Source organism: Sinohyriopsis cumingii, chromosome 18 (assembly GCF_028554795.1).
Source record: "Sinohyriopsis cumingii isolate HCF-2022 chromosome 18, ASM2855479v2, whole genome shotgun sequence".
NCBI lineage: Eukaryota > Metazoa > Mollusca > Bivalvia > Unionida > Unionidae > Sinohyriopsis > Sinohyriopsis cumingii.
The window spans coordinates 59,507,927-59,529,865 of NC_142978.1; the positions used below are offsets into that span (position 1 = coordinate 59,507,927).

Consider the following 21,939-nt stretch of genomic DNA (forward strand, 5'->3'; position numbering starts at 1 on the left):
AAACAACACAAACCCTGTTCAGCTTGTGCATAATATGCGATGGCAGATCTGGGTTTATGCACTTTGTCTTATTCAAACAACACAGACCCTGTTCAGCATGTGAATTATGTGATGGCAGATCTGGGTCTATGCACTTTGTCTTATTCAAACAACACAAACCCTGTTCAGCTTGTGCATAATATGCGATGGCAGATCTGGGTCTATGCACTTTGTCTTATTCAAACAATACAGACCCTGTTCAGCATGTGCATTATGCGATGGCAGATCTGGGTCTATGCACTTTGTCTTATTCAAACAACACATACCCTGTTCAGCTTGTGCATAATATGCGATGGCAGATCTGGGTCTATGCACTTTGTCTTATTCAAGCAACACAGACCCTGTTCAGCATGTGCGTTATGTGATGGCAGATCTAGGTCTATGCACTTTGTCTTATTCAAACAACACATACCCTGTTCAGCTTGTGCATAATATGCGATGGCAGATCTGGGTCTATGCACTTTGTCTTATTCAAGCAACACAGACCCTGTTCAGCATGTGCGTTATGTGATGGCAGATCTAGGTCTATGCACTTTGTCTTATTCAAACAACACAAACCCTGTTCAGCTTGTGCATAATATGCGATGGCAGATCTGGGTCTATGCACTTTGTCTTATTCAAACAATACAGACCCTGTTCAGCTTGTGCATTATGTGATGGCAGATCTGGGTCTATGTTGTTTTTTGCAGTACAAGTATAAACATTACATACCTGAAACTTAATACCTTTATGTTGATCCAAGTCTGTATCAAATCCTATGAACACAAGTACTGTCTATTAAATCCTATGAACACATGTATTGCGTATTAAATCCTATGAACACAAGTATTGTCTATCAAATCCTATGAACACAAGTATTGTCTATTAAATCCTGTGAACACAAGTATTGTCTATCAAATCCTATAAACACAAGTATTGTCTATTAAATCCTATGAACACAATTATTTTCTATCAAATCCTATGAACACAAGTATTGTCTATCAAATCCTATGAACACAAATATTGTCTATCAAATCCTATGAACACAAGTATTGTCTATTAAATCCTATGAACACAAGTACTGTCTATTAAATCCTATGAACATAAGTATTGTCTATTAAATCCTATGAACACAAGTATTGTCTATTAAATCCTATGAACACAAGTATTGCCTATCAAATCCTACGAACACAAGTATTGTCTATCAAATCCTATCCTCAAAAATTACTGTCTTTGTCAATGATGTATTCTTCTTGAACACAACAAAGCTACCTCGGTGGTATAAATTTTGTTCATCAAGTAAACATTACAATGTGTTCTTCAACAGGCTGTATTTATTTCTGTCCTCCAAGTGAATGTGACATGTTTTTGAACAGTACATGTTAATTCTGTCCTCTGATGTGAACATGAAGACGTGTTCCTGTCACAGCTGGTCCAGTGAAGACAGCCAATTATATACACGATGCAGTTATGCAACTTTCCTAACTTTGTTCTTTTTACACACTGTTAAATACATGAAAGTTTTGCATTGCAAATCTCAATATCATTACAAAAATATACCTTCAACAATTCATGACAATGCTGGCCTAAAGTTTTGTTTAAGTTTTCTGTTGTCTTCCTAAGTATAGACAGTCAAGAAGTCCCTAATCCAAGACTAAACAATTATTATAGTCCTGCTGAATGTTCCAGGACTGAACAATACAAGTCCTTCTGTCAGTATTCACACAACTGAACAAGTAACAGAGATCTTGTTTTGTATTTCAGTTACGTATGTACAAGTTATCAAAGCTTTCTTGTATATCTTTAATCATGAATCTTACAAATTTACCATCATCATCGCTTCTTAAATCCAACAGCTGTATTACAGTATTTGTCCCATGACAAGCCTACCAGTCCAAAACATTTTTATTTTCTCAAAATATAGGGGGTGGGTGTAAGATCAGGTAAAGATATTTTAAGGAAATGTTTGTCAAAGTTTTGTAAAAGTGGGCCATATTCGTATTAACAATCAGGAGTTTGACATCAGATAGTGTATGATCCTTAAGAAACTCCAACAAGACTGGATGGGTCTTTTCCCTCCATATTCAAAATGTCCTAACTTTAATTCCAAAATTTAACAGTGATGAAGTTAAATTTTCTGATAATCAACTTAAAATATTCTCACTTGCAAATGCTGCTGGAGGAGTAAATGAAGACTGATTATGCATCCTGCTGTTTACGATGAATTGATCTTGACTGGTGCTGGGTGAGCCCTTGCAGAAATTCTTCACAGATGTTGCAATGATAACTAAATCTGTGATAAATTTATCACTTGGAAAATATATGGCCATTTGGAAAAGCTTGATATTTTGCAGAGGTTAGAAATGCCTCTGGTTTAAATGCCTAAATAAATGCATGTGAAACATAATGAAATAATTGTTATGACATCAAATTGGTACACATTACAAACCATAAACAAATTAAGACAAATTTAGTGTGAATTAACATAGATTTTGGACCAACAAATAAAATGGTCCAGGCAAAAACAGTGGTAAAGAAGTTGCAGTGTAAATTCAAGGACTCAATATTAAGTTCTGATTTTGTCATAAAAGGAGGCTAAAGGTCAAACATTTGCCACTTTTCATTAGGTATCAACTTTCAGAGAATTTGTGGCTATTAAAAACCTGGAACGTATTAGTGGAAAACCAAGTATACTGCTGAAACCTTTCTGGAATGGGGCCAATGTCTATCTACAAGCAAGCAAAACTAATGGATACAGTAACCTAATTTCATTTTGTAATGGGCCCTATACAACCAAATTAAAGCATGTGTTTCATATAAGTGGTAAATTTACTAACTGCTTGGCTTACTAATCCCACAGTAACACTTTCTTCCCCAATCAATGAATTTACGTAATGATGAAAATGACACTTTTCCATGAATACAGATATCACCAAATTAAATTATTCTACAGTACCTTGGACCAGGTCTGAAAAATAATTGCTTCCTGACAGAGCAATATAAAGAAGCATCTTTGCTTCAATACTTGAAAATATTGTAAAATGATGTACTTGGCATATTATCATTTAGGTGCTAAGCAGTATGTTTGTATACTTGGTAGGGTATACTTAATGTGCCAAGCAAGATCTTTCAGGTCTTGGCATAGTAAGATACAAGCAATACCTTTGTGTACACGGAATGGTATCATTCAAAATATTTGTATGTACTCAGCAAAGTTTCTTTCATGTGCCAAGCAATATCTTTGTGTACTTGGCACAGTTTCCTTCATGTGCCAAGCAATATAATTGTGTAATTGGCACATTATCCTTCACGTGCCAAGTAATATCACTGATACTTGCACAGTATCCTTCATGAACCAAGTGATATATTGTTGTACTTGGCATCATATCCTTCAAGTGCCAAGCAATATCTCTGAGTACCTTTGATGGTATCCTTGATGTGCCAAGCAATATCTTTGAGTGCCTTACATAGTATCCTTCATGTGCCAAGCAATATCTTTGAGTACCTTCCATGGTATCCTTCAAATGCCAAGGAATATCTTTGCATACTTGGCATGGTATCCATCATGTACCAAGCAATACCTTTCATACTTGGCACTGTATTCTTTAGAGGAGCAATGATATACTGGTATATTGGTAATTTAATTTTGTAGACAATGCACAGAATGTACATAATTCATAGCATGCCACATCTGCTGTTTTGATTGATATTTTAGCTTCAAAGAATAAAAAGACAGCAATACATTTCAACAAACAGTGGTTGCATCTGATGTTTTCCATATGAAATATATTGTCAATCAGATCAAAATGCTTACACCACATATACTGCTTTTCTTGTTTCCAAATATTGATTGACTACTCATTTTTCCAGTAAGCCCCTGAATTTTAATTTTCAGAAATTAACTATTTATCAAAAATGTATTCTGAAATTATTCCCAGCAAAAAAGCAAAAAATGCAGTGCCAATGGAAGTCTTAATTTAGAGATGTATTTTTCAAGTAGTAAATGCTATACAGATTATTTTGTTGTTTTCATTAAGTATTACTATACTGCAATATGGGTTTAGTATACTGAAATATGGTTTGGGCATATCGTTGCACCCCTAGTATTTTTCATGTGCCAAGCAATATCATTATGTACTTGACATGGTATCCTTCATGAACCAAGTGATATCTTTGTGTACTTACAGTTTCCTTCATGTACAAAGCATTATCTTGGTGTACTTTTTATGGTATTCTCCATGTGCCAAGCAATATATTTGTGACCTTGGCATGTATCATTCTATTCTTCATATGCCAGCAATATCTTTGTGATCTTGGCATGGTATCCTTCATGTGCCAAGCAATATCTTTGTGACCTTGGCATGGTATCATTCTGTTCTTCATATGCCAGAAATATCTTTGTGATCTTGGCATGGTATCCTTCATGTGCTAAGCAACATCTTTGTGACCTTGGCATGGTATCATTCTGTTCTTCATATGCCAGCAATATCTTTGTGATCTTGGCATGGTATCTTTCATGTGCCAAGCAATTCTTAATATATTCATGGCATGGTATCCTTCGTGTGCCTTAGCAATTCTTAATGTGTTCTTGGCATAGTATCCTTCATGTGCCAAGCAATTCTTAATGTTGTTCTTGGCATGGTATCCTTCATGTGCCAAGCATCACATTTTAATTAAAGACAGTGGACTAACCTCAAAATATCCTAATTCTCTAAAGATATGTCCATAATATAAAGCCCAATACCCACTCTGAGAATCTTACAGCACACAGTAGAGTCCTCTAGAATAAGCCCAGCTCCACTTCATACCCCCAAAATGTCTGCAAGCATTCATCATGTTTTTTTACTTTGATTCCAATGAGTAAACAATATAATTTTCCTCTAATTGGATAGTCCTAGTGGCACTAAAATCAACAGTTGATGGGATGTACAGGGATTATTTTGGCTTTACTATCATATCCTGCATAATAATGAATAGTTACACTCACTGCAAGGGGTGAAACAATTAATTGATATATTCATACATCAGTACTTTTGCTGTAAAGATATACGTATTGATGCAAGTAATGGAAATTCAATACAAAATGATACTTATTGTATGCAAGTTATTTTAATCTTCAGCAGTCATCAAAAATTGTATTAGTCATTTGCCTAATTGTTACCTTGTTATTATTTAAATTAAGAATTCATCTGAGACAGCTGTTGCAGGCATATGCTGCTATGTTGACCCATGTCTGTTAGTTAAAATGAAAAGTACGGGACAACATTCACTTGTCATATACAAATTAAAACCAAGTAATATGGTTCGTAATATTAAAAAAGTAGTCTGAATTTCCTCTGACCCTTGCCACCTCATTTTTTGTATTTGGACACTTGTGTTGGTGTGTACGGTCAGAACCAATTGCCAATCCAAAGGTTGGAATTTGCTGACATTGTGAGATATCAGCAAAGAGTAGCCACTTCAAAGTCAGAATAGCAAACATGAACCCCTTACATTGGGTCACACCTGCATGAAAGCGTTAGGAAGATGATTTATTTTCTCAGAAATTGAGAGTATAACATTCTGTATGTTTTAATCTGCTGATAAAATCTGACCTGGAACTTGCTCTTTGCATTGCTAGTCACATGATATATAAATGGATGTTAAACTAAATTTAACTGGCACATTCTGCCCTTGAACAAGCATTGTGTCATATTTTGAACTTGCATCATGGAGGTTTTACAAATGAGTATTTAAAATACTGGGCTATCTAGAAAACCCAATGTCGCTGATTCACAGCATGGTCCATCTTCAGATGAGGATATCATGTAGCTGATGAGAGTTATGATGACAATACTTTCTAAAGTTATGAAGTATCAGTTTATTGGAGCTGCAAAAGGTATCAATGGAGATACCAGTGAGTGATTTTGAGCCTGAAAATGGTGTTAAATATGAGTCTGATGATCAACAAAAATAGATGGTATTTTTACCATCACCCTTTCGAGGCCCCAAGTGGTCTAAAGCGCTCACTATTACCGACTACTGCCATCTCACCTCTGTCTGTATGGGTGAGAGTCTAGGGCTCGGCCAATGTGGGTATACAAGAAAGCTTGCTAGCAGCTTCTTGTGGGTCGGTGGTTCTTTCCAAGGTTTTCCCGGGTTCTTCCTCCACCATTTACACTGGCCACCGTATATAGTCTATCTTGTGCTGATTGTTGTTGTTGTGGGGTTTAACGCCATTTTTCAGCACAAGATCATGATAGGCTATACATGGCTGCCAGTATTAATGGTGGAGGAAGAACCTGGGAAAACCCCGGGAAGAACCACCAACCCACGAGAAGCTACTGGCATTAGCTTTCTCACATACCCACATTGGCCAAATCCTAGACTTGAACCCATGCAGACAGAGGTGAGATGGCAGTGATCCGTAACGGAGAGCGCTTTAGACCACTCGGCCACTCAGGGCCCCAATCTTGTGCTGGAAAAAGGCATGAAACCCTACAACAACTACAAACATCACCCATCAGCAAATGTAAGAAAGGCAGAATACCAAGCCAAATTAAAATAAATTCAATTTAACAGTAGAATGCAATTTTCATTTCTTTTCTCAAGCAATTTGGCCCTGTGGGATCTTGTGCTACAAAACTATATTTCCCCACCAGGGTTGAGATAAACTTAAGAAATGAAAATGAAACAAAAAAAAATTAAGAAGTAAAGATATTTTAATCAAAATACCTATATCTGTGGCTAAAACGAGTCCTACAAATCACTAACAGCTTGTTCAAAAGATTTGTTTGTGTAGTCATGGATGAGCGTAATGGTGCAAACTTTTGTAAATAATTTCACAGTACATTCTGTCATGGTCAGCATGACACGTAAGTATTAATTCCGATGTATGGGCTAGCCTCACAACAAATTGTTGACTGTGAGGGATGGAATTGGCTCTGTTTGGTGCGTGAACTGAATTTTAGTTATTAGAGTCCATTTGATAATGGTCTGACAGATGTGCAAGCATAAGGTCATATAGTGGAAAATGATCAAGTTGAGACAAAGCAGATAAAAAAAGGGAAATCTTGGGCCATTTGAAACAGGTGTCATAAAATGATATTTTCCAGAATAGTTATTAATAAAGGTGAACTAGAGAGGACTGACTTTGATGGGAGTGTTAAAAAGTTTTTGGGACTAAGAGATTGTAATCCTGATTGGCTAAGTTAAACAAAGGGGCACCTGTTTCTAAATAGAATTCAAGATTTTAAGTAAATCTCCCTCACAAAATTAGATGGTTTAAATTTCTGAGGCAAGCCAGAATTTAGCTCTGGAAAATAACAAGTATTTCTCATTAGACTGTCTAAGGGATGTGTACCAGAAAGCTGAGGACATTAAAGCGAGAGACTAAATGGCTGTAAGAGTCTCAATAAACTACAAGGAAAGAAATAGCTCCATATCTATAATGGGCAATAGAATTGAGCACAGCCTGTAACCAAAACAGTTGATGACCTGAAGGGGCTAGAGGGAGAGAGAAAGAGAAGGAAATGAAATACGGCAATGCCGACCTATCACCAACAATGATTTGGAAAATACTAGAAGTAACCAGGTCATACTGATATAACAGCAATTTGAGTTCGATCAGTCACTGGATTATATACGACAATTATTTTATTGATCTAACACAATGGCTAATTGTCATGTTCAATTTCATTTTATTTACTTAATGGATTAAATTGTTATATAATTCTTAGCTCAGATCTCTGATATTCCATCCATTAGTTTCATATTTTATTTCACTGTTCACTCGATCTGGGCAATAAAATACCATGGTTGGTCATCTCCTGGATAATAATAACCAAAAGCCATAAGGAGTGGGAAGATCAACATCATCCCACATTCTGACTTTGAGAATGGCATATAAATAGGTGCTAAGTATACGTCTATCTGTAATCTGCATACTGGAAATACAACCAGTAAATCACATAAAATGGCACCAACTACCACTGACAGACCTTCTAAAGATGGAAATACCATCAAATTAATATGCACATTGATAATGTATTGTATTGTAGGCTGTGAATTGTGAATTGTATTAAAAAATGGCACAGGTGTATCATTTAACCCCTAATTGATAGACTCCATTTTTGATGATCTGACACTTAGGCCAAAGTAAAAACCAAGAGTTTGTCCAGAAATGGTATGAAACAAAACTTTTAATCCTGCTTGTGTTGGTTTCAGTCACAGTCTGTAAAGTTACCAGTTCAGATGTGAAAACTGACGCTGGTCAATACTAGCTTTCGTTTTTTTATGTACACGATAAAAAGGTTAAAACCATACATATTATTTTCTCTGAACCCCCACCCAAGGAAGAAATAGGTTATCTGGCATTAATGCTATGACTACGGTTTCAAACTAAAAAACAAAATTTCATAAAATTCAACAATAATTTATTTCCCTAGAATATAAGACTGCTCCAATGGCCCAAGTGGTTAGAGATTCCACCTCAGATGCGAGAGATCTCGGGTTCAAACCCCAGTGGAGTCATATCAAAGACTTATAAATATGGTACAAACAGCTTCCTCACTAGGTGCTCAGCATTAAGGTTTGTGTTAGGACTGGTCAGCCTGGTGTCAGGATAATGTGGCTGGGTGGGACAAGATGCTACTTGTCTGCTGCATGATATCCCAGTGCAAGACATCAATATAGACTGCCACACTGTAGACATCATAGCAATATGACTGAAAATTATAAAGAACTCACAGTAATACAAATTAAAACCCAAATAGTCCTAAAAGATTTATTACAAAACCAAATGTATAAAGTTCCTAATGAATTCCAGTGGTATTCTAAATAAGTTCCAGTATTGAATGTGTTGATATGCATGTAGTCATGAATATGCGAATGTGCCAGTGGCCTGTAGTATGGTGATGTGCTAACAGTTTTTGACAAATCACAATAATATAATCCAAATATGTTTCTGTCTGAAATCACTACTATTCCAAATTAATGTTCCAGTCCAAGAATATTATAGATGAGCACTTTGTATTTCCAGTGAATAATAATCTGAATAAATAATTCCACCCAACTGAAATACGACAATAAGATTGATTCTGCCTCAGATGTTAAATGCAAAAATGAGAAATATCTCAAGTGAACAACATGATATAAAAGCTAAGTCACAAAAGTAGACCCAGGATGAGGGTCAAAGGTTCATTTCTAGACTATTTATTCCAAGTTGTCAACAACATAAGGTCTGTTACTAAAATTATAATAAAGAACATGGCAAACATCACACGCACAGCAGGTTTATTCATTGGAAATATGAATGTCTTAAACCCAGACCCAAATAAACATATTTACTTCCCTTGATAATGATCATAATATTTAATCTACACTCACACAGAACTATTAACTATGCATTATTTGTTTATAAAATGAAAGTAAATGTCAGGCACACAATGAACTTGATTTTGGACAAGGTCAAGTCTAAAATACAATTATACATAACGTATAAAAAACCTGACAAATACAAATTATATATACATAAAACAATTAAGATCTCAATTTGGAATTCTTTTCTTGCTGGTTGGTTGCATTTCTTGTAAATTTAATGAGGCTGGATTGATAAATTTGCAAATTACAGTCTAGTACTTAGTTTATATGTCTTGTTGTAGCAGGTGACTGGTCCCCATATACTATATCAATCTAAAGATGCAAATTTGTTTTTAAAAGCAACAGCCATTAATACTTTTGATATCCATTTTAGAGACTGGGACTTGTGGTCTAGTGAATATATATAAGAAGGAAATGGTAATAAAACAGCCATAGAAAAACGCTGAAAATGTTGTATTCCAAACACAATTTCAGACATATATTGCTTGACAAAGATTAATCTACAAAAAGACAGACAGAAATTGGTAAATTCATGTGTACCATGGCTAGGTTGTTGTTGTTGTTGTTGTTGTGGGGTTTAACGCCATTTTTCAGCACACGATAGGCTATACATGGCGGCCAGTATTAATGGTGGAGGAAGAACCCGGGAAAACCCCAGAAAGAACCACCAACCCACGAGAAGCTATTGGCAAGCTTTCTCACAAACCCACATTGGTTGAATCCGAGACTCGAACCACCACCAAGGCTAGGAACAGTTTTCTTAATTTCATTCTGGAGGGAGCTGAAGCATCTCTCTTGGTAAAGTATCAGACTCCTAATTCAGAGGCCACATGTTTGATACCCAACTATAACAAAGAGTGTCCTTGGGAAAAGTTGTTGTTTTGAGGTTTAACACCATTTTTCAGCACATGAGAGGCTACTCATGGCAGCCAGTATATGGTGGAGCATAACACAGAAATATCATGAGAAGAACAGCCAACCCATGGGAAGCTATAGGCAGGCTTCATATCCATGCTGACGTAGACTGAGACGAAACCCATCCAAGCCATGAGAAGCTATAGGCAGGCTTCATATCCATGCTGACATAGACTGAGACGAAGCCCATCCAAGCCATGGGAAGCTATTGGCAGGCTTCATATCCATGCTGATGTAGACTGAGACAAAACCCATGCAGACAGAGTGAGATGTCAGTGAACTGTAAAGGCAAGCACCTTAGACCACTTTGCCCCATGGGGCCCCCTTGGGAAAAGTACTTGGCTCTAGTTTTCTCCACATAATTTAGCCATTGATGTGTTGAAAGATCTATAAAAGCCAACCAAGCGACATCATCCTGGACATAATTCAAAGCATTTATGAGTTTCTAATCTGCAATTAATCTTTAAACAAATGACATAAGAATATAATGTTCTAAGCTATAAATTAGCTCATGCGTTGTTTATCCCTGCTTTTGGCTGAAAATGCCATACAGATACAACCATCCATTCAGGAAGAAATGTGACAGCAAGGTTTGATGGCCTTGCTGGTGATAAGATCTGGATCATTTGCAGTTTGTACAAAGTAAACAAGCCTACAAGTGAAAATTAAGGTAATCTGTTTAACAAGTGTTGTAATAACAAGATTGTCCAGATGGCCATGGTGACCATACTAAATGTCCAAAGGGGCAAAGTTTGGACTAACAAGACCTCAGAAGATAATATTTAATAATTAAAAACCCTTTGTTAATACAGCCATCTGTTCTGGGGAAACAGCATTAATAAGAATTTCAAGATGGATGTCAGATTAGTACCATTTTCCTTCGGAACAAATTAGGTATCACATGCAAATTATGTATCATATCACTGTTTCCCTTTACCCTCATTTGCGCTTCAGAGACCCCCACAGTTTTAATTTGACCCCCAGTTTTGATACCCCAAATTTTTAATATGACCCCCAATTTTGATACCAAAGTTTCTTTTTAACTCAGTCTAGACCCCCAGTTTTGACAGCAAGGTAATTTTTGACTCTCAGTCTTGCACCCCTAGGGGATACACTGCATATGCAAATTAGGTATCACATGCAAATTAGGTATTATATGCAGTCTTTTAGTGAAAACACCATGTCAATATGACCATCCATTCAGGATGAGATGTGATAACAAGAGCCATATTGGGTGTCCAAAAGGCACCATTTTCACCAAGAACCAATGGGACATCTTAAAAGGTCTTTTAGTGAAAACCCTATTTTAACAAATCATCCATTTAGAAGGAGTAACAATAGAAACAATTTACATATGGCTGCCATGGGTATGATATTCATTTAGACCTTGGATGAACATGCTTCATGGCAATAGTCCCAGTAGTATAGGAGGCATGGCAATAGTCCCATTAGTATAGAAGGCATGGCAATAGTCCCAGTAGTATAGGAGGCATGGCAATAGTCCCATTAGTATAGAAGGCATGGCAATAGTCCCATTAGTATAGAAGGCATGGCAATAATCCCATTAGTATAGGAGGCATGGCAATAATCCCATTAGTATAGGAGGCATGGTAATAATCCCATTAGTATAGGAGGCATGGCAATAGTCCCATTAGTATACTATTGCAGGCATGGCAATAGTCCCATTAGTATAGGAGGCACAGCAATAACAAAGTCTATCACCAGAATAGAAAAACTGGGGTTTTGTGAATTATATAAAATATACAGTATTCCTCCCATGGTAAGTTCAATGGGCTATCTTGTAATCTGTAATAGGGTGGGGGCTGGGGATGGGGGGGGATAGGAGGGGAAGGGGTGGGGTCATTAGTAAACTTTTATCATATTAAAGTATTGGTTTCTCATTTGAGAAGTATGCTAAGTTAAAACATTTTCCAGCAGTTTACCTGTTCTGAGAAGCACTTCACAATGTACATGTCGGATGAAAAGACAATTATGTGCCACTATGAATGTACAAACAGGGTTTAACAGCACACCAGCACAATGAAAACTGCAGTGTCAATGAACAGATGATAAAATAAGTTCTGACAATGAAAGTTTAAAAGGTCCTAAAATATTTAATAAATCATTCTATCAATCATGTGTAGGTATGGAATAGGCCTTAATGGCATGTCGACACAATATGGGCCAAAACACATATACCCCAATGCAAAACAAAAGCTGAACATGGCAACAACAAAAAAACACCTGATGTATGTGATATATATAAACTGCATGCAAACCTGAGCAGGTTATCCACAAATATAAATACATCCTAAAATTTTTATTTGTCTGTGCTTCAAGTAGTTTTTTTTTTTTACAAGTGCTAATGACGTGGTCAAAAACAGTCTAAAATGTTTTAAATGAATTCCTGTAATTCCTTCCAAATCTAATCAGGTCGTATACATGCTTACAAAAATGTCATATGCTAACTTCAAGTGCTATTTGCTTAACTGTGCTAATAACAACGTATGCATCAAACAACCCTAAAAGATTAGAAATGTATAACAAGGAAAAAATATCTATTATGCCAGAAAATCTAAATCAGTTCCTCTGCATGTTAATACAAAAGTTCCTTTCAGATGTAACTTATCAATCTCAAGTATTTTTTGTTTAATCATGCAAGCATGGTTATTTTGGGGTTTTTTAAATAAAAAATTATATCCAAAAAGGTTTTTAAAAAGGTGGGCATACGATACACCGGTCTCATAACCTTTTCTATAATGACCTTGACCTTTCTGAACCAGGAACTTGTCTACTTTATTATAAGGTGTGGACCCAGGTAATGTTTCATCAACACCTATAGGGATTAAAAAAGTAACAACCTGAAGAAAGAAACAGGCCACTCACTTAAATTATCCCTTGATGACCCCAAGGTAGGGGTTACAAATGTTACAACTTGAATATGGAAACAGGCCACACATTTACATTATCCCTTGATGACCCTGATTTATGGGTTACAAAAAGTGACAGCTGAATATGGAAACAGACCACTCATTTACATTATCCCTTGATGACCCCAAGGAATGGGATATTACTGCATAAACGAGACAATGTTGGGTTTCATAACAACATCTTCCTTGCATTAACTATTATATCCATACATACATGTCAATGACTTTTATATTTTCCCTTCCAGTGACCTTGACCTTAAGGCAGAGTGTGTGACAGACTGTCTGCTCATGACATATAACTGATTCTAGTTTTCTATCAAAATATCTTTTCTGGTCAAATGTCATACTCCAGCCAAGGATTCAAGTTACAGCTACATTTTCCTTTGCCATGACCTTCACTTTTGAGGGAGGGTGTTTGACTTGGTATGTTACACACTGTCAATACATGATACACAATTGAATTAGAGGGAATGGCTACAGTTTGTGACACTACCTTTACATGATATACAATTGAAGTAGAGGGCTTGGCTATCATATGTGACACACTGCCTATACATGATATATAACTGAAGTAGGAAGCATGTCTAAAGTATGTGACACAGTCTATACATGATATATAACTGATGTAGGGAGCATGGCTACAGTATGTGACACACTGTCTATACATGATATATAACTGATGTAGGGAGCATGGCTACAGTATGTGACACACTGTCTATACATGATATATAGCTGATGTAGGGAGCATGGCTACAGTATGTGACACACTGTCTATGCATGATATATAACTGAGGTAGGGAGCATGGCTGCAGTATGTGACACACTGTCTATACATGATATATAACTGATGTAGGGAGCATGTCTACAGTATGTGAGACAGTCTATACATGATATATAAATGAGGTTGGGAGCAATGGCTACAGTATGTGACACACTGTCTATACATGATATATAACTGATGTAGGGAGCATGTCTACAGTATGTGAGACAGTCTATACATGATATATAAATGAGGTTGGGAGCATGTCTACAGTATGTGACACACTGTCTATACATGATATATAACTGATGTAGGGAGCATGTCTAGAGTATGTGACACACTGTCTATACATGATATATAACTGAGGTAGGGAGCATGTCTACAGTATGTGACACACTGTCTATACATGATATTCAAACTGGGAAAGTTTTATGAAAATCTCTTCTACTCTAACTTATAAAGTTATGAGCCAGGCAAGGAAAAGAAACTCAGGTGCAAATCTTGCAAGACACAGAGGGTGGAAAAGTCAAATCTTTAAAATATTTGTTCAAAATTTGCTGTTATAAAACACATTCTTTTACAAAGACTTATATTTTCCTGGGTGATAAATTAAAAAGGATCCCAAAAGAATACTTTGTCAAGCAAGAACGAACACAATACACTTGGCATGAATATGTTCCACTCTATTTTTTGTTGACACCAGTAAAGTATCCACTCTGGTGAAGGACAAACTTTTAGGAGGTCTACAGCAGTTATCACAAGTATCCCTTGTTTATTTTACACCTTATACTGGTAGGACTAAATGACATAATGGAGTTTATATGGTACAATGCTGTAAGATTCCTCAAGAACAATTACCATATTGTTTCTGTAAATCAAAATAAATCATAGAGCTCAAAGTACAGCTTCTATTCAGTCTTGTTGTACTGCATTCAACATAATACCTGCAGGTTTTGCTTTAAAAAATTTCTAATTTGGATAAATTTCATGAGATTGAAGCCAACAAGAGCACATCAACACTGTCATAAAGAGCACCCTAAAATGCCTCTTCCGTGGACACCCTAAGACAGCTAATTAGTTCTGGCCTGGGTGGGTGTCAAACTCTTGACCCTAGAATTACTGTTCTGATGTTCTACCATCTGGATTTGCGTATATAAAACAGCTCACTCGACCCTCATGATGGGCCAGTGACCTCACGCCTAAATTGTAAGTAGTAAAAAAATTATAGCATTATTACATGATTTCTCTTGCCAACACATAATCTTGTAGTTTGCAATAATCCATTTTCCTGTACTATCATATCTTTAAGGTGTCAAGCAGCAGAAATGGCATTTTCACTAAATTTCAGACATTTACATTAAATAATGTAATTAAAAAAATTAAGACCTTTTTGTTTTTTTATGCTGATGAACTTTTTAGCATAAGACTAAATAAGAGATTTAATGGGAAACAAAATATAATTTTCACCTCAACAAAAACATCAACTGTATAAATATTGTCAACATAGAAAGCCAAATGCTGCATTTAAATGAAATCTTATTAAAAGGGGTGAGAGTGTCATTCATATATTTCAGTTTAATTGCATCTGTTACACTTTTGAGCGTTTTTCTGTACCAAATGTAACTGATCATTACCCATTGTAAAAATATTCATTCCCCACATTAGTCCAAATTATTCCCCACCCCCATCACCAACCCACCATCCTTACCGGCCTGACCAACATGGGTGGATTGAATCAACAGTGCTCATTTGTCTTAAGTCTGTTTTTGAGTTGTACAGAAGCTGAAGACATTTACCACTAAAACAACCATCAATGGCAAAATCATATTTCTATTACATTGTTTACCTTTATTTGGGCCCTGGACATGTCATAACAAGAGTTCCTCAACATCATCAGCAGTCTTCTGGTCAAAAACCAAAACTGATATAACTTTCCATGTAGAAGAAGTAGTGATATGATTTTCAAGATTGCCACTGTGGCAGTTATACTGGATATCAGATCAATACAGTTTCTATTTAAGATGAAGAATAACGTATACACATCCTCTACAGAAAACCCCATGCTGATATGACTTTCCATTCTGGAGTACCAACAAAATAAGTTTTTCAACATGGCTGCCATGGTGGCCATACTTGGTATAAGACTGGCATCATGTTCACTGAGCTCAACTAGATACCATAATAAGTCTTCTGGTGACACCACCCCCCACCCCCCGCATCATTTATGTCTTTCTGTACAGCAGGAGAGGAAATAACAGCATTTTCAAGATGCTAGCCTAACTGGGTCATATTGACACCATTTTCATTTAGGACCAGCCAGAACTAATTAAGTCATTTGGTGAAAAACCCAGGATGTCGATGATGACTCAAATTCCATTCTGGAGGAGCAGCAATAACATGCTGAAGATGGTTTCTGTGGTGGCAATATTGGATGTCTGAGCAGCCGCATTTTTTTCTTGAACCAACTAGACCATGCAATGAATGTTGTGTAAAGTTTCATTGCAATTTTCCAAGCGGTTTAGGATGAGTAGCAATAACAAACTTGTGCTAAAAGATAAATGGATAATGGATGACCAACAACAGGTCATCCCATAAACTCTACTGGTCAATGACCAGCAGAGTACAGCAGGAGAGGAAATAACAGCATTTTCAACAAACTTGTGCTAAAAGATAAATGGATAATGGATGACCAACAACAGGCCATCCCATAAACTCTACTGGTCAATGACCAGCAGAGTACAGCAGGAGAGGAAATAACAGCATTTTCAACAAACTTGTGCTAAAAGATAAATGGATAATGGATGACCAACAACAGGCCATCCCATAAACTCTACTGGTCAATGACCAGCAGAGCTAAGACTTGTTACACTACAGCATTCAAGTCTTTAGCAATAGCAATAAGGTCAAAGAATAATGCAAAACTGCAAATCAACGCAATCTAAAAATACATAGTCAAATCTGAAGTCAAAATGATCAATTCTGTTAGATAAATACAATATGCCAACTGCAAATACATCCCCAAAATTAGAGCAATGTATATATGACTACCTGATTTGCTATCAACCATGCACAAAGTATGAAAATAATGAAATTTTAAATAATAATTTATAAAGCAAGTACATACAATAATAACTAAACCAGTCACATGCATTGTGCTTCCACTGTCCATCAGGTAAGGGTATCCTGACACGTCATAACTTTTCATCTTCCTCATTGTTATTCCCATTTTCTTACACTAACATCCAACCCATACTCCATGGATGATATGTTTTCAACAGTCATCTACGACTGACAGCAAACAATAGTGTGATCCCCATGCTGTAAACAAACCTAATGACTGAGCTGAAATATGAAAAGGTTAACTCCTGTGTCATTTCGTTTTCCTTTTCTGCCTGTAGTGAGGTATAAATAAGCATTTGTTTGATCAACTTATGGGTCTAATTGCTCTTGTAGCATGCTTGCTAGCCCTACACCTGTACAGATTCAACAGTTGGATGTTTTGATTGTGTAACATCATGCAATGCTTCCTTAACTAACATGAATGTCCCACCTATACAGTTAAAGGTTATAGGTAGGGACTATCGGAGACAGGTATACCACTACCTACTACTATTACCACCACTATCAATTATTATTATCATTATTATTTTGTGTTGGTTGCCAATTTGAAATTAAATTTATGAAAGTAATTTCAGTAAAAAAAAATTATTAGAGAGTGTGTGCAAAAAGAAAAATGTAAAAAAGTGTATATTCTTGATATTGATTTCAATAGAAATTAGTAACAAATTATACAAGCCTAATAATAATAATAATAATAATAATAATAATAATAATAATAATAATAATAATAATAAAAATAAAGTGCAAGGAAATCCTGCTATAACTCACCATGTTATAATAGGAGTTTCTCTATATTTTTAAGTAGTGTCATATATCCAAAATTTTCCCAACATCTGAACTTATTTCTCCAGTCAGATTATATAATGATTACAAAGTTAATTTGCCAAAGTAAATTAAAGTTTGATTTATTAATTTTGTGAGATGTGCTGTATTCTTGGGGAAAGAAATAGATTTTCATCCTTTACATGAATAAAGACATTAAAAGTTTCCAATTAACTTCCCCACCCCATACATGCATTCATCTTATTAATAATCATTCTCAATATTCAGCAGTTTAAGTACACAACCCTATTGGCAGTTATGAACCAGTACACAATGCTGTTGGTAGTTATGAACCTATACATAATGCTGCTGGCAGTTATGGACTAGTACATATTGCTGTTTGCTGTTATGGTTTAGTACACAATGCTGTTTGCTGTTATGGACTAGTACACAATGCTGTTGTCAGTTATCAACCAGTACACAATGCTGTTGTCAGTTATCAACCAGTACACAATGCTATTGGCAGTTATGGACTACTACATAATGCTACTTACAGTTATGAAACATTACAAAATGCAGTTGGCAGTTATGAACCAGTACACAATGATGTTGGCAGTTATGGACCAGTACACAATGCTGCTGGCAGTTATGGACTAGTACACAATGATGTTGGCAGTTATGGACCAGTACACAATGCTGTCGGCAGTTATGGACTAGTACATATTGCTGTTTGATGTTATTGACCAGTACACAATGTTGTTGGCAGTTATGGACTAGTACATATTGCTGTTTGCTGTTATGAACCAGTACATAATTATGTTGGCTGTTATGGACTACTACATAATGCTACTTACAGTTATGAAACATTACAAAATGCTGTTGGCAGTTATGGACCAGTACACAATGCTGTTGGCAGGAATGGACTAGTACAAAATGCTGTTGTCTGTTATGGACTAGTACACAATGATGTTGGCAGTTATGGACTAGTACATATTGCTGTTTGCTGTTATGGACCAGTACACAATGCTGTTGGCAGTTATGGACTACTACAAAATGCTGTTGGCTGTTATGGACTAGTACACAATGATATTGGCAGTTATAGACTAGTACATATTGATGTTTGCTGTTATGGACCAGTACACAATGCTGTTGGCAGGAATAGACTAGTACAAAATGCTGTTGGCTGTTGTTGACTAGTACACAATGATGTTGGCAGTTATGGACCAGTACATAATGCTGTTGACAGGAATGGACTAGTACAAAATGCTGTTGGTTGTTATGGACTAGTACACGATGATGTTGGCAGTTATGGACTAGTACATATTGCTGTTTGCTGTTATGGACCAGTACACAATGCTGTTGGCAGTTATGGACTACTACAAAATGCTGTTGGCTGTTATGGACTAGTACACAATGATATTGGCAGTTATAGACTAGTACATATTGATGTTTGCTGTTATGGACCAGTACACAATGCTGTTGGCAGGAATGGACTAGTACAAAATGCTGTTGGCTGTTGTTGACTAGTACACAATGATGTTGGCAGTTATAGACCAGTACATAATGCTGTTGACAGGAATGGACTAGTACAAAATGCTGTTGGCTGTTATGGACTAGTACACAATGATGTTGGCAGTTATGGACTAGTACATATTGCTCTTTACTGTTATGGACCAGTACACAATGCTGTTGGCAGTTATGGACTATTACAAAATGATGTTGGCTGTTGTGGACTAGTACACAATGATGTTGGCAGTTATGGACCAGTACATAATGCTGTTGGCAGGAATGGACTAGTACAAAATGCTGTTGGCTGTTATGGACTAGTACACAATGATGTTGGCAGTTATGGACAAGTACATATTGCTGTTTGCTGTTATGGACCAGTACACAATGATGTTGGCAGTTATGGACTACTACAAAATGCTGTTGGCTGTTATGGACTAGTACACAATGATATTGGCAGTTATGGACTAGTACATATTGATGTTTGCTGTTATGGACCAGTACACAATGCTGTTGGCAGTTATGGACTACTACAAAATGCTGTTGGCTGTTATGGACTAGTACACAATGATGTTGGCAGTTATGGACTAGTACATACTGCTGTTTGCTGTTATGGACCAGTACACAATGCTGTTGGCTGGAATGGACTAGTACAAAATGCTGTTGGCTGTTGTGGACTAGTACACAATGATGTTGGCAGTTATAGACCAGTACATAATGCTGTTGGCAGGAATGGACTAGTACAAAATGCTGTTGGCTGTTATGGACTAGTACACAATGATGTTGGCAGTTATGGACCAATACATATTGCTGTTTGCTGTTATGGATGACCAGTACATAATGCTGTAGGCAGGAATGGACTAGAACATCATGCTCATGACAGTTATGGACTAGAACATCATGCTCTTGGTAGTTATGGACCAGTTGATAATGCTGTTGGTAGTTATGGACTAGTAAATATTGCTGTTTGCTGTTATGGATGACCAGTACATAATGCTGTTGGCAGGAATGGACTAGAACATCATGCTCTTGGTAGTTATGGACCAGTTCATAATGCTGTTGGTAGTTATGGACTAGTAAATATTGCTGTTTGCTGTTATGGATGACCAGTACATAATGCTGTTGGCAGTTATGGACCAGCTGATAATGATGTTGGTAGTTATGAATCAGTACACAATGCCACTTAAAGTTATGGACCCTAACTACTCTGTTACAGCAGAGTTTCAATATACACAATAAAGATAACTGTATCATTTTCAATAAACCACAAATTGATGTGAATTTGCAGTACATTCTTATGGGTGCACGTTTAGTTCCCATGACAGCTGTTAAATTGTTTAAATTCTTCATTTTTGTAAAAGTAGTCATATTTAGGATACAAATAAAAAAAACAATCAATCAAAAGAAAACTAGCCATTTAAACTGTTTAAAAAATGTTGAATTGTGAATCTGTAAGGTTATTGTAAACTATTATTATATAGTGTCATGAAGATACCAGCCTGGACAATACTGATACATGGTAATGATAGTCATCCTTCATTTATCTTATCAAAGATCAAGTCATCATTTATTAATCTTATTAAACATCAAGTCATCATTCAGTCATCTCATCAAACATTAAGTCATCATTCATCTTATCATAAAACATCGAGTCATCATTCATTCATCTTATCAAACATTAAGTAATCATTCAGTCATCTCATCAAACATTAAGTCATCATTCAGTCATCTCATCACACATTAAGTCAACATTCAGTCATCTCATCAAACATTAAGTCATCATTCAGTCATCTCATTAAACATTAAGTCATCATTCATCTTATCATAAAACATCGAGTCATCATTCATTCATCTTATCAAACACTGTCATCATTCAGTCATCTCATCAAACATTAAGTCATCATTCAGTCATCTCATCAAACATTAAGTCATCATTCAGTCATCTCATCAAACATTAAGTCATCATTCATCTTATCATAAAACATTGAGTCATCATTCATTCATCTTATCAAACACTGTCATCATTCAGTCATCTCATCAAACATTAAGTCATCATTCATCTTATAAAACAATGAGTCAACATTCATTCATCTTATCAACCATCAAGTCATCATTCAGTCATCTCATCAAACATTAAGTCATCATTCATCTTATCATAAAAACATAAAGTCATCATTCATTCATCTTATCAAACATCAAGTACTCTCATTCACCATTTTCATTTAAAACCAACTACACCTTGCAATGAATGTGTGTGAAGTCCCTTGGAAATCTTCCGATAGTTTAGGACAAGTAGTCATAACAAACTTGTGCTAAAAGATAAATGGACGATGGATGACCAACAACAGGCCATCCCATAAACTCTTCTGGTCAATGACCAGCAGAGCTAAAACTTGTTACACTACAGCATTCAAGTTTTTAGCAATAGCAATAAGGTCACAGAGAAATGCAAAACTGTAAATCAACAAAATCTAGAAACTTGTATTCAAATGTGAAATCAAATTTATGACATTTGTTAAATACAATCTGCCACCTGCTAATACAACCTCAAAATAGCCATTTAAGTGT

At 36.1% G+C, this 21,939-nt stretch overlaps 1 protein-coding gene across 2 annotated transcripts in view; it reads right to left on the bottom strand.

Moving 5' to 3' along the window:
• The window catches only part of LOC149776746 (rap guanine nucleotide exchange factor 4-like), a 272,232-nt gene that overhangs the window by 131,297 nt on the left and 118,996 nt on the right, over positions 1–21,939 (bottom strand). The window contains exon 1 of one of the 2 annotated variants that reach the window (XM_089941418.1): positions 17,108–17,470. The exons of the other annotated variant lie outside the window; for it this stretch is intronic. Within the exon in view, the coding sequence (XP_089797544.1) occupies positions 17,108–17,209 (102 nt within the window). The 5' untranslated portion in view covers positions 17,210–17,470. Of the gene's footprint in view, positions 1–17,107; positions 17,471–21,939 lie in introns of those variants that run through there. 2 annotated transcript variants of the gene reach the window in all.